We start from the raw sequence: 15,469 nt of genomic DNA, 5'->3' as shown, positions 1-15,469 counted from the left end.
AAAAATATCGGACATGCCTTTTTTTTAATATATATATATTTTTTAATTGAATCGTTTGCTAATTGCATTTAACGTGACAGACATAATATGTTACACTCATCCAGAGTCTTTAGTTTAGGCTTAAGGTAGGGTTATCAAATTTATCGCGTTAACGGCGGTAATTTTTTTTTCTTCAAATTTATCACGTTAAAATATTTAACGCAATTAACGCATGTGCTGCACGACCCACTCACGCATTGTCGCGTTCAATCTATAATGGCGCCCTTTTACCTATATATAGAGCTAAAAGGCAGCATTAAATGAGTAGAGTGAAATTTGGCAGCCTTTGGAGCCTTTTTTTAATTGGCTAAAGCCTTACATTCCCTCTCCCACTGATTAGAAATATCGTGGGATGCAATGTGGGGAAGAAAGGTAGTAGTTGATCTTTTTCTTAACACCCTGTTATTTCCCAATGCAGAGAAGATATATCAATTGGTGCCACTACGCACAGTCATGGTTGCACTTCCCATCATTCATTTGGGCAGAACAGTTAAATGGCTACAGTATCATTTACTGAAAGCTCAACAAATACACTAGATGGCAATATTTAGTCACAATATACAAAGTCACATTTATCCTTTAAGAATTACAAGTCTTTCTATCCGTGGATCCCTCTCACAGAAAGAATGTTAATAATGTAAATGCCATCTTGAGGATTTATTGTCATAATAAACAAATACAGTACCTGTGTACTGTATGTTGAATGTATATATTCGTCCGAGTTGTATTCATTTTTTTCTTAATGCATTGCCAAAATGTATATGATCGGGAAAAATTATCGGGAATGATTGAAATTGAATCGGGAGCAAAAAAAAAAGCAATCGGATCGGGAAATATCGGGATCGGCAGATACTCAAACTAAAACGATCGGGATCGAATCGGGAGCAAAAAATCATAATCGGAACAACCCTAATTATAATATCATTTCACATGTTATTTAGGTGTTTTGGAGTGACACTGGTGGTTTGGTAAACTTTTTAGCATGTTTTTTATGCTATAATTATCTGAATAACTCTTAATAGCTATGTTAACATACCGGCCACGTTCGCCTTTAGTTGTTAATGACTCATGTAAAATTATCATCCTGTACACGTATTCAGCATGTTGTTCTGTATTGTATTTTTATTTGAAATTGCCTTTCAAGATGACATATCTGTTCTATGTGTTGGATTTTATCAAGTAAATTTCCCCCCAAAAATGCGACTTATATATGTTTTTTTCCTCTTCGTTGGCCATTTTATGGCTGGTGCGACTTATACTCAGGTGCGACTTATAGTCCGAAAAAATACGGTAAACAGGATGCATTATTCAGACATAATGTTGCTTCTATAAGCTTTACCATAAGAGGATGCATTGAAGAGTTCAATATTAAAAAACATATGCGTTCCACTGGTCAATCGGCGCCGGTGTGCAGCAAGCATAATTTCTCGAATTTTATTGGCGTCCATACACAAGATTACCACTGCAAGAAAAAGACAAAGTTTAACAAAATTGATCATACCAGAAGAGGGGTGGGGTTAAAAGTATGATTCCGTGACTTTCTACACATTTTGTCACATTGGCACCATAATGATAAACAAACAACTCAGAATGACAATAGAAACGACATTTTTATTCTTTTTAGGATTGAGACAAACAGAAATAGCATGTATATTTGCCACAGAGCACAAAATTCAGTTGGGTTCTTTGAGGTGTTTCCACATCCTAATTGGAGCCCACCTGCGTTAAATGTAGTTAACATGATTTTTAAAAGCATACCCATAGCGGAAAACACTCTGGTTAGTCGAAGTTCCGCTCCGAGACCCCCAATTTAGCCAACTTTCAAAATTGTCTGATATGCATGTGTGATACATCATTGGAAAGCATAAAATCTCAATTTTCTGGGGGGAGAAAAATTTTGAACAGGAGGGCATTTGAAAAAAAAAAAAAAAAAAAAAAAATTTCAACAGCAAAACCCTACCTGAAGGTGAGAGCACGCGACAGCAGAATTACAGACGCCATGACTTTAATGCGATATTATCGCATACTTTACTTGTTTTGATCCAAAAACTCAGCTGTGAATGGCCAGAGCTGGATTTGGGTGAAACATGGTAATATAACAAGGTTCGCGATGCAGAAATCGCAGACATAAAGGAGTGGTCGAGATTTTCTTTTTCATATATTTACCCTTTTAAACATTTTTTTTTTTTAATTTTCTTAGTTTGGATCCATTATTTATCATCTAACATATTGAAGAAAATGCAATCGTAACAAAAAAAATACAATTGAGCGATAGTTATGAGGTAGATATCTGTGACTTTTTTACAGACGCCATTTTTTTCATTGTGACATAATTTGTTTAAAAGTTTAAAATATGTGAGTGAATAATTTTTTACAGTTGTTTTTTTTTTTTTTTTGACGAAATATGAGATTTCAATTAATGATTCTAAGCTAAAAACGACAGACATTTTGAATAATAAACATAATTAATTACCTTCGTTTAATGGTTGGGTTCAAACAAAAGCGGTTGCGCGACGTCTGTAAACGGAGGTTTTCAGGGTAAAACGGACATATTAAAAATATTTCGGGGGCTTAATGCGCCATGAATCTGCTATGGCAGCATATAGCCATATTGTTCTATTAAACACAACAATTGTTTTGGCTTAAAATACAGCAGTTTCTTTTAAAGAGGAGTGCAAGAGCAGAAACTGCTTTTTTCAGCCTTCTGTGTTTTCTGCCCCTTATATGGTCACATAGTTGACTGTATGTCAGAGCACAAACCAAGTTTGAGGTTTGAACAATACTCTGCAGACTTCTGTGACAAGACTGCCTTGAGGCAGAGATCTAGAGAAGTGTACAGAGTAGTTTCTGCACCTTAGAAGGTTTCCTTCTCGACAGTGCACTCCACTATCCATAAATGGAAGAAGAGAAACCACCAGGTCTCTCCTTAATGATCTTATTATCCTGACATTTAGCAAATAGAAATATTTTTTGGTTTTCCTAATTGATCTTTAACCTGAGAAGTTTAGTTGGATTTAATGTCAGTCCATGAGGAAAAGACTGTTATAGTTTCATCAATGGATAAATAGAATGATTGGAGCAACAAGACAGTTGTGAGCTGCACTGCCGGAGTGACAGATGACAAATGTGAAGGTGTGTATGCATTGAAGGTCGGCCGTTTATTTTGCAGTGGTGACTAAAAGATCAACAGAAGAGGTCAGACAGTCAGTTGTAACAAGACAGTGCATGTGTGTGAATAAAGAATGATTTATGGATGTGGTGAAGGAGGTGGATAACCTGAGTTGTGTATATAATGTATATGCCGGAAAACACAGACTAGGCTGAAAAAGCAGTTTCTGTTCTTGCACCCCTCTTTAAAATAAACTGCTGTATTTTAAGCCCAAAGAACTGTTGTGTTTGATGGAACAATATGTCTATATGCTGCCATAGCAGATTCATGGCGCAATAAGCCTCCGAATTATTTTTAATTTGTCCGTTTTACCCAGGAAACCCCCGTTTACAGACATCACGCAACCGCTTTTGTTTCAACCTAGCCATAAAAGAAGCTAAGTAATCGTTTTTATTATTCTAAATGTCATTTTTAGTTTAGAATCATTCATCAATGTGTAATATTTTGTTTAAAAAAAAAAACAACTTTAAAAAATTATTCACTAACGTATTTTAAACTTTTAAACAAATTACGTCAAAATGAAAAAATTTGCGTCTGTAAATAGTCCACGGATATCTACCTCATAACTATCGCCTAATTGTATTTTTTTCGTTACAGTCGCATTTTCCCCAGTAGTTTAGATGATAAATAATCAATCCAAATAAAAAAAAAGGGGAAAAAAAAAAAAAAAGTTTAAAAGGGTAAATATATGAAAATCAAAATCTCGACCACTCCTTGATGTCTGCGATTTCTGCATCGCGAACCTTGTTATATTACCATGTTTCACCCATAAAATCCCCCCAAAATCCGGTTGTGGCCATTCACAGCTGTGTCTTGACACTCGGTCATACATGCTACATGGAGTATTTGGATCAAAAAGAGGTACGTACATGATAATATCTCGTTAAAATCATGGCGTCTTTAATAATGCTCTTGCGTGCTCTAACCTCCAGTTAGTGTTTTGCTGTTTGAATATTTTTTTTTTAAATGCTGTCCTGTTCAAAATTTTTCTTCCCCCAGAAAATTGAGATTTTAAGCTTTCCAATGATGTATCACACATGCATATAGGACAATTTTGAAATTTGGCCAAATTGGGGGTCTCAGAGCGGAACACCAACTTTTCAGGATGCTCAAAATTGTCCCCACCAACCTTTAAGTAACCCTATATTCATTACATAATGAGTTCAATTAATCAGGTAATTTAGATTGTCTGGTGCTTTATTATGTTCAAACTTACATTTAACCCTTTTCACTTGCTGAATGCGCAGATACACCCCCCCAATGCACATTTGATTGGCTGATGACTCGACCCACCTCCGACACACAAGCAATCCCGACAGAAATACATGTCGACAACATGCCTCTCCTCCGCCCCCCTTCAAAGAAGGTTTTTTTTGGCCAGCAGCAGCCACTGTTAGTAATTTAAAAAGATGCCAATGTTGCAGAGGTGGAGAACACACAATTAATTTTGATACTGAAAGTCCGAACTGCATCATCATTAACATAACATTAAACTGTCAGTTTGCTACCCTGCAAAACTCGAGTAGGAAGCTGCTTATAGAGAAGTGTCCTTCTCTTTGTATTTTCTAAAGTTAACATTCATTAAAATGTGAGAAATGTAGTGAACTCTGCTGGAAACTATAGAAACAGAAAAAATTGAGCAAGAAGCTGCTTAGAGAGAGACTAGTGCTGCATAACCTCATATGTTGCTCACACAACACAACACACACACAAAATAAACTATTTACATTAAAAAAAAAAAAAAAGTTTTATTTGGGGAGGGGGTGCCGCGAGCTACTCACACTAGCGTTGCGATCGACTGGTCGATCATGATTGACATAATGAGCAACCCTGATTTAACATATCAACGAATTAGGTTCATATTTGTGATAAATGTAGCCCGGACCCCTTGTTCACCCAATCTGTTTGGGTTTATTAATGTACTATTCGTCGGCGTCTGAATGAAAAGGGACTCTATGGTAGGATACCCAGGACGACTCCACTTCTGACCCGGAGACATAAAAAAGCAGGCTGGAATTTGCCAAAACTTACCTGAGAAAGCCAAAAACGTTTTGGAAGAATGTTATCTGGTCAAATGAGACAAAAGTAGAGCTTTTTGGGGAAAAAGCATCAACATGGAGTTTACGGGGAAAAAATGATGCATTCAAGGAAAAGAACACGGCCCCCACAGTCAAACATGGCGCGGTTCCCTGATGTTTTGGGGCTGCTTTTCTGCCCCTGGCACTGGACTGCTTGACCGTGTGCATGGCATGATGAAGTCTGACGACTACCAACAAATTTTGCAGCATAATGTAGCGCCCAGTGTGAGAAAGCTGGGCCCCTCTCAGAGGTCATAGGTCTTCCAGCAGGACAATGACTCAAAACACACTTCAAAAAGCACTAGAAAACGGTTTGAGAAAAAGCACTGGAGACTTGTAAAGTGGCAGGCAATGAGTCCAGACATGAATCCAATAGAACACGTTTGAGGAGATCTGAAAATGGTAGTTTGAAGATGGCAACCTTCAAATCTCAGAGACCTGGAGCAGTTGCCCAAAGAAGAATGGTCTAAAATTTCAGCAGAGTATTGTAAGAAACTCATTGAAGGATACCGGAAGCGGTTGTTCGCAGTTATTTTGTCGAAAGGTTGTGCTACCAAGTATTATGCTGAGGGTGCCAGTAGAGCCTACCCACGTACCACGTGCTCGCTGTATGGTTCCGCCCACTTGTCCGTCATTTTGACTCTGTATTAGCATTGTTTTCAATTGATGGCGGAATTTAAAATGCATTTCATGGAAGACCCGGTGCTTTCTGATGCCGCAAACTCACTGGATCTGTTGCATAAAAGGCGTTATGAGGAAAAGCTTCGTTCTATACAGTCGCCAGATCCATATTTGATGCCTAAATCGATGATTTTTGACCGGCTGCCTTCGCCGTCTCTGCCTGACCCTGATATTTACAACTTTCTTGTCCACACAAAATCAGCCTATTCTCACGAAAGTTTGAAAAACTTTAAGAGCTTCGAGGCTTATAAATGCTACGTTGCTGGTTGGGTGAAACAGGTCCTCGTACACGAAAATTCGGCAGGAATCTTGTGCTTGGAAGGTGAGTTACGAAATTTTCAATTCAAAATCTTTTGTTCTTGCTAACATCCACTGTCAAGTCTAATGTATTTCGTGTCATTTGTCAATGGAGCTAGGGCTTTTAATGTTTATATGGTTTAGCGATAGCACTCTGACTACATACATACGTGTATGTTGTCGGCGATTAGCCTAGCAATGATCTTAATTGTGGTTATTTGTCAGCCCCGTAGACGAGGCCAGTTTCTTTCACTTGGTACCAGCTAAATATTATTCAAAAAATAACGATGGTGGAAGAAAGGGAAGTCACAAACATCTTGAATTTGAAACTATGTCGTACTACGTCGTATGTTGTCGGTGATTAGCCTAGCAATGATCTTAATTGTGGTTGTCAGGCCAAAACCCTCTAAATATATATTAAATGCATCTTACCGGATATAAAATGACTAATACATAGTCTGTGGTGATTTTTTGGTGTCCAGTTTTCACGTCGAATTGCAGCCGTCCATTTCGCTCTCCTCTTTGGATCCCTCGGAATACGGTAAAACTTCTAGTCTCTCCTTCCATCTTCTCTGTTAGTGCAACCAACAGTCACACACGCCTTCACTATTTTGATTATTAATGTTAAGGAGCAGAAAAACACGCCGTAAATAGGAGAAATGTACGTAGCCGTAACAGGTTAACACTATGTTTTGACGGACAAGTGGGCGGAACCATACAGCGAGCACGTGGTACGTGGGTAGGCTTTTGTTGGGCCCATTTTTGGAGTTTTGTGTAAAATGATAATGATTTCATTTTTTTCATTCTCTTTTGTGTTTTTTCATTGCAAGCAAAATAAATGAAGATATTACTACCATATGCGGAATTTAAGGGGGGGGCCCGGTGGTAGAAAAGTGTCATTGCATGTAATTGACTTTCATATATATATATATATATATATATATAAGTTGTAAAGCAATAAAACTGCTACAAAAATAAATGAAATGGACAAAAAATATATTTTTACAATGGGTCCAAATATTTTTTCGAATAGATCATGTGTCACCTTAGACGGTCATTTGCTTTGCATATAATTTTTTTAAAATTTTTATATATATATATATATATATATATATACACTGTATATTAGGGGAGGGCAATTTTATATTTCAAATGAATTTTTTCTTTGATTTAAAATATTTTTTTGATTGAAGCAACTTTTGGGGGGGATTGAATGATTGAGACACATATGGCCCAAACACAAAAAGGATTGCTTCAAAAACTTTTTCAATCTCAAATATTTTTTTTCGCATTCTAAAACTTTTTCTATGATTTGAAATTTTTCTTGTTTTTTGATTGAAGTGATTTTTCTTTTTGAAAAAATAGAATTTTTTTTTTAAATTATGAAGCAACTTCTTTTTTGATTGAATTAAAAATGACAAAATTGTCATAGCCCAAATGTGGCCCAAACATAAATCAACATTACTTCAATCGAAAAAGTTGCTTCAGTCAAAAAAAAACAACAAAAACAAACAAACAAACAAAAAATCAAAAGAAAAATAGCTTTCACATACATTTTCTTTGTTAGCATTCAAAAAAAATTTTTTTTTGATTGAAGCAACTTTTTTGGGGGGGGGGGGGTTGAAAATATATATTTGATTGAAGCAACTTTTCTTTTTTTTATTAAATAATAAAGACACAACTCTACCTCCATATGGCTCCGCCCAGGGGATACAACTTTTGTCTGGGGTAACTACATTGGCACAACACCGGCGAGTGTACCATATTCAATGGATGACGATCTTGGTGAAAAGTATTGCCTAAGCAGCCTGATTTAGAATTCCCCTCAAGAATGATGGGAAACAAAAAATGCTCATTGTCAACTTATAATTATAAATATTCTTGTAAGTTAATTTTATTGCTGACACTGCGTTTTGGGGTTATCAACATGTTGTGCCCCCCTGGCCCCAAAAGTCAAACTCCTCCTATGATTACTACCAAAGCATTTGTAAATGAGAAATTGAGCATTATCTGACAGAATTGCAGGGGTGTCAATACTTTTGGCCAGCAGTGTATATACATGTACAGATAGGAGTAGAATGAGCCAATCAGACTTGTTTTGGGACCTTGTTATGGGTGTGTTAAATGTTAAAGATAATAGGCGTCCACTTCTACAAGAGAGATTATTAGTAAATTTGGAGAAAGATAGCATTACCATGAAAAAAAAAAATATGAGTAGATACTGTATAAACTAGGGGTGTGACAAAATATCGAAATGGTGATCTATCATGATACTTTGTATCCCAAAATGTCATCGATATGCTCCTGCCAAGAATCGAGAAATCGTTTTGAAAAGGTGTCAGTGTCTAAAAAAATAAACCTAAAAACGAACCAACAAGTTGCTACCAAAATTTTCCACCGTAATAGTGTCTCAGTTAACTCTAAGGCTGCATTGACGGTGCTCGACGCCCAATCCATTTAGACTGGGAACGTTCGTTCATTCAAAACCAGCGCATTCACAGTCATTCTGTCCGATTTTCAGGGCATTTACAGGTCACTTGCTGTTCATTTTAGGGCATTTACAGGTCATTTTCTGTTGAGTTTGAGTCACTGCCTATTCGTTTGGGTGATTCCCAGGTCTCTTCCTGTTCTGTAACTCAAAATAAACAGGAAAAGACCCATAAAATACCCCAAAATCAACAGGAAGTAACTGAAAATGAATAGGTAAATGACCTTAAATGGCCCAAAATTACCTCATTGCCTGGCAATGGCTGCCACTACCGGTCATAGACGTTCAATCCGTTTTGATTGGACGTCTACTAATGATAAACTCATTCCAATTTACAGCAGAAGCTTGTTTTTCTGTTTATTAGTTGTTTGTAGAATATCCTAGAATCATTTCCTGACCAATGTATCGATAATCATTGTATCGTCAGATCATCGTTATCGTGAGCTTTGTATCGCAAATCGTATCGTATCGTGAGGTATCAAGAGGTTCCCACTCCTAGTATATACTGTGGTCATTGATGGTTTAGTGCCTTTAGCCTTACTTTAGTGCAAATGGCTGGTGAAATTTAAATACAATCCTTTTCTTTGTTGCACCAGTTGTAAAACAAATTAATTAAAAAATAATGAAAATAAATTAGTTCAGTATATAAATTAATGAATAGATTGAGAATATACAAAAACAAGCCAAGCAATTGGCCCCCCTGCCCTCTTAACATTAATAAGGAAGATTCAGACTCTAGCTGGAACATTCCTCACAAGTCTGTCACTTAAACACACCTCCTGAAATATGCCCTGAGTGAGTGGGACAAACTTCACCTCAGTCTTGCCAGCACTTCAGCACCTTTAATTACACCAAGCTCTCCACACACTGCTTTCCCTGTGTTAGTGATTCCATGGGCCAATGCGAGCAAGCAGCAATATTTCTAAACGTTAAGATATTCCTTTTACGAGAGCACCAATAGCAGTTACAAACTATCAGAGGTCTGCACATGGCGCACTGATTGACTGTGAATGCTAGATTGCAACTGCCCTGTTGGCTAGCAACTTGTAACACAAGAGTTTATTTGATATAAAGGACTGTTGTACAAATTTGTAATATCGTTACTCCTAAAACAAGGGTGTACAGTGTGTTGCTGAATTCCTTATGAACAGGGTACAGAAATGACATTTAAGTGGCGCAAACCTTTTAAATTATTCCGTCTCCGTTAGTGTTGACTGAATGACTGCCGGATAAGTTGACTGATGCATTTCCTGTTTATCGTTACTGTATGTGCAGAATGATATTGCTGTCTTTGCCCTTCTAGGGAGCACCATGTGATGTTTGAGCTTTACCGTAAAAGTAAGTCATTGGTTTTAACTTTGCAGGAGCCCAAGGGAGCTCTCTCAAATGGCACATATTTTATAGAGACTGCATTTTGGCGTTCAAGATTTTGGAATCTCAACATCAGAAGTGGGAAGAACACTATGTGTTTGCTTCATGCCTTTATGGTTGATACAAATTGTAATTTCAGAGATTGTTTTATGTACACGTTAGCACAGTGGAGTAAGTAAAATTGGACAATAACATATAGGAGTTCTGGTGCGTAAATGAGAATGCATGGACTACAAGTATTATCACCAGCGCCATTCACTGCCAATTAACCCTGCTCTTATCATTCACTTTAAATGTGGCGCATGCTGTCCTTGACAATGGGGAAGATGAAACTGACTTGCTTAAAGGGAACCTCAGACTTAAAGACTTGTAGGCTTTAATAAGCCACAATTGTTCTATTTGACTAAAATATGTTATTATAAACCAGTGCTTCTCAATTATTTTCTGTTACGCCCCCCCCTAGGAAGACGTAAACGTTTCGCGGCCCCCATCCATACAACTCTTTGCTGCCACTGTAATTGGTATTATTTGCCTATAAATTATTAATATAAGTATACCTCTGCATAATATTGTGTCCTTTTTTATATTAAAGAAGAAGTATATAGCTCAACTTACAATAAAGTATCGAAAAGACTTAAAAGTGCATCACTTTGCCTGAATTAAAAACAAAAAAAAGTATAGAAAAGACAAAGTGCATCACTTTGCCTGGAGTAAAAAAAAAAAGTCACATCCAATCTGTAAAAATACATTTACGGTACATTTTTGACCATCTAATAGTGAAAAATAAATTTTAATAAAATCAATCAATAAATACTATGAAATTCAAAATAACCATTTAACCGTAAAAACAAAAATTAATCGAACAAAAACAACAGTGTCATTGCACAGTGGGACAGTTGTTATTTTTGCCATTTTGCACTGAGCAACTTGGTATGCCACCTTATAGGATGCTAACAGTGCTCGCTGGTTTACTGATGTAACACTGCGAAACAAAGCGGGACGATTGTTTGCAATATTCGGCACATCTTGGCTGAAAAAAAATGAAGTGGCTTATTAATGTGAGTGGGATCTAATGTTTATAAGTGACATCTTATTTGATTTGGCTTCCTGCTGTCTGTTGCAAACATTTTTTAGACACAGACTGGTCTTTTCTCGTCTCCCACTGTATTAAAAGTCAAAGCCAAACGCTACATACTCTTAGTCATATTTCCTCGTCTTAGCTCGTCTCCAGTGCTTTTTGCTGTGTGCTCTTGTTTTGTTCAAAAATATTGCGCACACTTTGAAAATGATACATTATTCTAGTATAGCAAAAAAGTATGTTCCCCAAGGTAACATGCACCACCCCTGGTATCACTCTGCACCCCCCTAGGGGGGCCTGCCCCACTATTTGAGAAGTACTGTTATAAACATATACAATATTGCCATTGATTTAAAAATCTACAATATTTAGTACATGTTTTGACCTACGGAGGGCGCCATATTTTATGGACACTCGAGGTGATGACGTAGTTTGTCACGTTCACTCAAGGAATACTACCGGGTTACTGCAATTCCTCCTACGCGGTAAGATGTCCAACACATGTGTTCATCAGTTAATAGTGGCGAATACTAACTATTTGTGTTTTTATTGAGTGTTTTAGTACCTTTTCATTACCTCAAAATACTTTTTGCATGTGTTTCCCTCTCATACTTTTAAGCATTGTGTTTTCTTGTGGTGGCTTAAAAGCAGAATGTTGATCTGTTCACCACATCAGTCACGCAGCATATTTAAACCACCCTTATTTGATATTACTACGTTTGAGTATTTTCTTAAGGCATCTTTAGTATGTTCTGTCTGTATGCATTTAAACAAAACAAGCTGAAAGCGCATGCTAGTACTTTGGGTGTCAAATTCGCCTCTTGTTGCACGTTTCACCGGTTTAGCACATTTTGGCAGAACACCTTTTTGTTTTTTCTCCTACTGTCGTCCCGTCTTATCCCGTCTTTCCTGTTCATTTTGCTTTTGCTGCTCGTTTTGTGAAATATCGACAGTGCTGTCATGCTCATTAATGTTCCATCAATGGCAGGTTTATGTCGCTACTCTGGAAGCCCGGCAACGTAAACCATGTGACGTCACCACCCTGCGACATCGACAACAATAGCGACCCACTAGTTAAACTAGTTTTACAAATTGTATAAAAACGAAAACATCAAGAGGTGTTCGAATATCAAATTATCTTAACTCATAATAACATTTATCTCTTAAGAACTATAAGTCTTTCTATCCCTGGCTCCCTTTAGTGTGGAAGGTCAAAACACGCAAAGTACGTTTATTAGAAACCGCTAGCAGGTTGTTGATACCAAAGTGAGAAGCACAGTTCAATTGTTTCAACATTTAAAACTAACTCTCGGCAGCAATGTTGCTCTGTGTGAGACACGTTGATGAAAGCTCCCAAAACAGACCACATGAGCATAATTATTTCACATTATGATAAAAAAAAAGCCTGCTAATCAAAGAGTCTATCACTTTGTTTGAACATTGTAAAAGTGCATTATCTTATCCACATGAACTACACATTCAGTGACTGGTGTGCTGTGCATTAGTAAGATTGTATTCAAGTGAAATATATCACCTTTTTAGCGTACTACATCCGTTAGTGTGACTTTAAGAACATCCGGGTGTATTAACATTACAGCAGCAATTGTACCCCATCAAAAAAGGTTTCAATGTGGATGACAAAGTATCCTGTTTTAAAGTCGTGTATAAATGAGCTATGTGGAACACCCAAGACTCCTTCCAGGAGTGCATGAAAGAGTTGCAATGAAGGTTAGGACAGTGCTTATGAGTCAAAGGGCTTTACTTCAGAGAGGAAAACTTATTTGAACAATTTATCATTATAATCTGTGATTTTGCCTATGATATATAGCTTTTGTTGAACCTTCAATTATACCTCCTCTCAAAGTTTCTCATAATTAACAAAATTTAAATCCAATTGTAGTAGTCAGAATGGGATTCTGGAGTCAAGCGCACCTTCACGCATTATATTAATTAGCTACAAGTCATTCCAAGTCAAGTGCATGCATACCATATACTACACTAAGCAAGGGAGCAAAGAGCACCCTCTAGCTCTAGTTTCCCTGCTACAACTACACAGTGACCAATATCTCTACTCTGCTGTTTCTCTTGAATCTAAATGTATATGTACATGAACAGTGAGGGGAAAAAAGTATTTGAACATCCTGTGATTTTGCAAGTTCTCTCAATTAGAAATGATGGGTGGGTTTGAAATTTTAATGGTAGGTGCTTGTCCACTGTGAGAGATAATCTAAAGAAGAAAAAAATCCAGATACCACAGTGTGTTATTTTTTTTTTAAACAATTTATTTGTATTAAACTGCTGCAAATACGTATTTGAGCACCTGTCTATTGGCTAGAATTTTGAGCCTCTAAGACCTTTTAGTCCCCTTTAAAAAGTCCAACAAATAAGTGGAGTGGAGGTAGTCTTTTTGAGTCCGACTTTTTGACCTGTTCGAGGTGTTTAGCTGCATATAAATACCTGTCCACCCCATACAATTAGGAAGACTCCAATTACTAACATGGTCAAGACCAAAGAGCTGTCCAAAGACACCAGAGGCAGAATTGTAGACCTCTACAAGGCTGTAAAGGGTTACAGAGCAATTGCCAAGCAGCTTGGTGATATAAGATCCACTGTTGGAGCAATTATTAGAAAATGGAAGAAGCTAAACATTAGTGTCTATCTCCCTAGGACTGTGGCTCGATGCAAGAGCTACCTTGTAGGTTCTCAATGTTCCTAAGAATGGTGAGGAATCAGCAAAGAACTACACAGAAGGAGCTGGGACACACAATTTCCAATTTCAGTGTTGGTAGTACACTAAGACGTCATGGTTTAAAATCATGCATGGAACGGAAGGTTCCCCTGCTTAAACCAGCACATGTCCTGGCCTGTCTTAAATTTGCCAATGACCATTTGGATGATCCAGAGGAGTCATGGGAGAAAGTCATGTGGTCATATAAGATTAAAATGGAACTTTTTGGTCTTAATTCCACTCATAGTGTTTGGAGGAAGAAGAATAATGACTACCATCCCAAGAACACCATCCCTACTGTGAAGGGGTGGTTGCATCATGGTTTGGGGGTGTTTTCTGCACATGGGACTGGACAACTGCACTGCATTAAGGAGAGGAAGACCAGGGCCATGTACCTTGAGATTTTGGCAAACAACCTCCTCCCCTCAGTCAGAGCATTTAAATGGGTCGTGACTGGGTCTTCCAACATGACAATGGCCTGAAGCAGATATCCAGAATTACCAAGGAGTGGCTTTGTAAAGAGCATATCAATGTTCTGTAGGTGCCTAGCCAGTCTCCAGACCCAAACCCAATAGAAAATCTTTGGAGGAAGCTCAAACTCCTTTTTTCTCAGTGACAGCCCAGAAACCTGATTGATTTAGAGAAGATCTGTGTGGAGCAGTGTCGCAAAATACCTGCTCCGGTCTGTGCAAACCTGGTGAAAAGCTACAGGAAACGTCTGACCGTTATAATTGTAATCAAAGGCTACTGTACCACTGTACCAAATATTAACATTGATTTTTCTCAGGTGTTCAAATACTTATTTGCAGCAGTATAATACAAATGAATTGTTTAAAAAAATCATGCACTGTGATTTTGGGATTTTTTTTTTTAGATTGTTTCTCACAGTGGACAAGCACATACCATGAAAATTTCAAACCCACCCATCAATTCTACATGGGAGAAGTTGCAAAATTGCTGGTTGTTTAAATACTTATTTTCCTCACTAAGAGATTTTGGCTGTCAAAGTTAACAAGTTGACTTCATGATTAACCACAAACAATATTGCATTCATCAGGTGTTCCATCAGGAATCAGGTAGATCCATTTTCCAGTGCAAAGAGTAGTGGAAAGGTTCGGACTGGTGTGCTTAACAGCAAATTTAGCTTAAAAAAAAAAAAAAAAAAATCACCTCAATATGTCTAAATTACATGATTTAAGTAATTGAATCAAAATTCAAAAATGTGACCATCTGATTTCAAACATTTATCAATTGACAGCCTTAGTATTATATGCAGTATATATTTATATAGTGATCCCTCACTACTTCGCGCCCTCAGTCCATCGTGGATTTTTTTTCAATCAAAAAAAAAATACAGATGAGCTGTCCCGAGCTGATCACGTAGTCTCCCTCTCCCTCCCTCTCCCTGCTCTTTGATGTTCAGGCAATGCACTGGAGTTGCTTATTAAGGTTAACAATGACTGATAGACGTCTTCTGATTGATCTTGCCACAGATCCCTGGAAGCCTCAGCATCAAAGTGCCGCATGCGTCAATCATCAT

The 15,469-nt window shown here is 37.4% G+C and overlaps 1 protein-coding gene across 2 annotated transcripts in view; it reads right to left on the bottom strand.

The window, feature by feature from the left end:
* npr3 (natriuretic peptide receptor 3) overlaps positions 1-15,469 on the bottom strand; it is a 43,815-nt gene that overhangs the window by 26,238 nt on the left and 2,108 nt on the right. The window contains exon 2 of one of the 2 annotated variants that reach the window (XM_057832938.1): positions 1,379-1,501. The exons of the other annotated variant lie outside the window; for it this stretch is intronic. Within the exon in view, the coding sequence (XP_057688921.1) occupies positions 1,379-1,501 (123 nt within the window). The remainder of the gene's footprint in view (positions 1-1,378; positions 1,502-15,469) is intronic. 2 annotated transcript variants of the gene reach the window in all.

The sequence above is a fragment of the Corythoichthys intestinalis genome, chromosome 3 (assembly GCF_030265065.1).
Source record: "Corythoichthys intestinalis isolate RoL2023-P3 chromosome 3, ASM3026506v1, whole genome shotgun sequence".
Classification (NCBI taxonomy): Eukaryota; Metazoa; Chordata; class Actinopteri; order Syngnathiformes; family Syngnathidae; genus Corythoichthys; species Corythoichthys intestinalis.
Note: the sequence above shows the minus strand (reverse complement) of the source record. Positions and strands in the feature narration are given on the sequence as shown.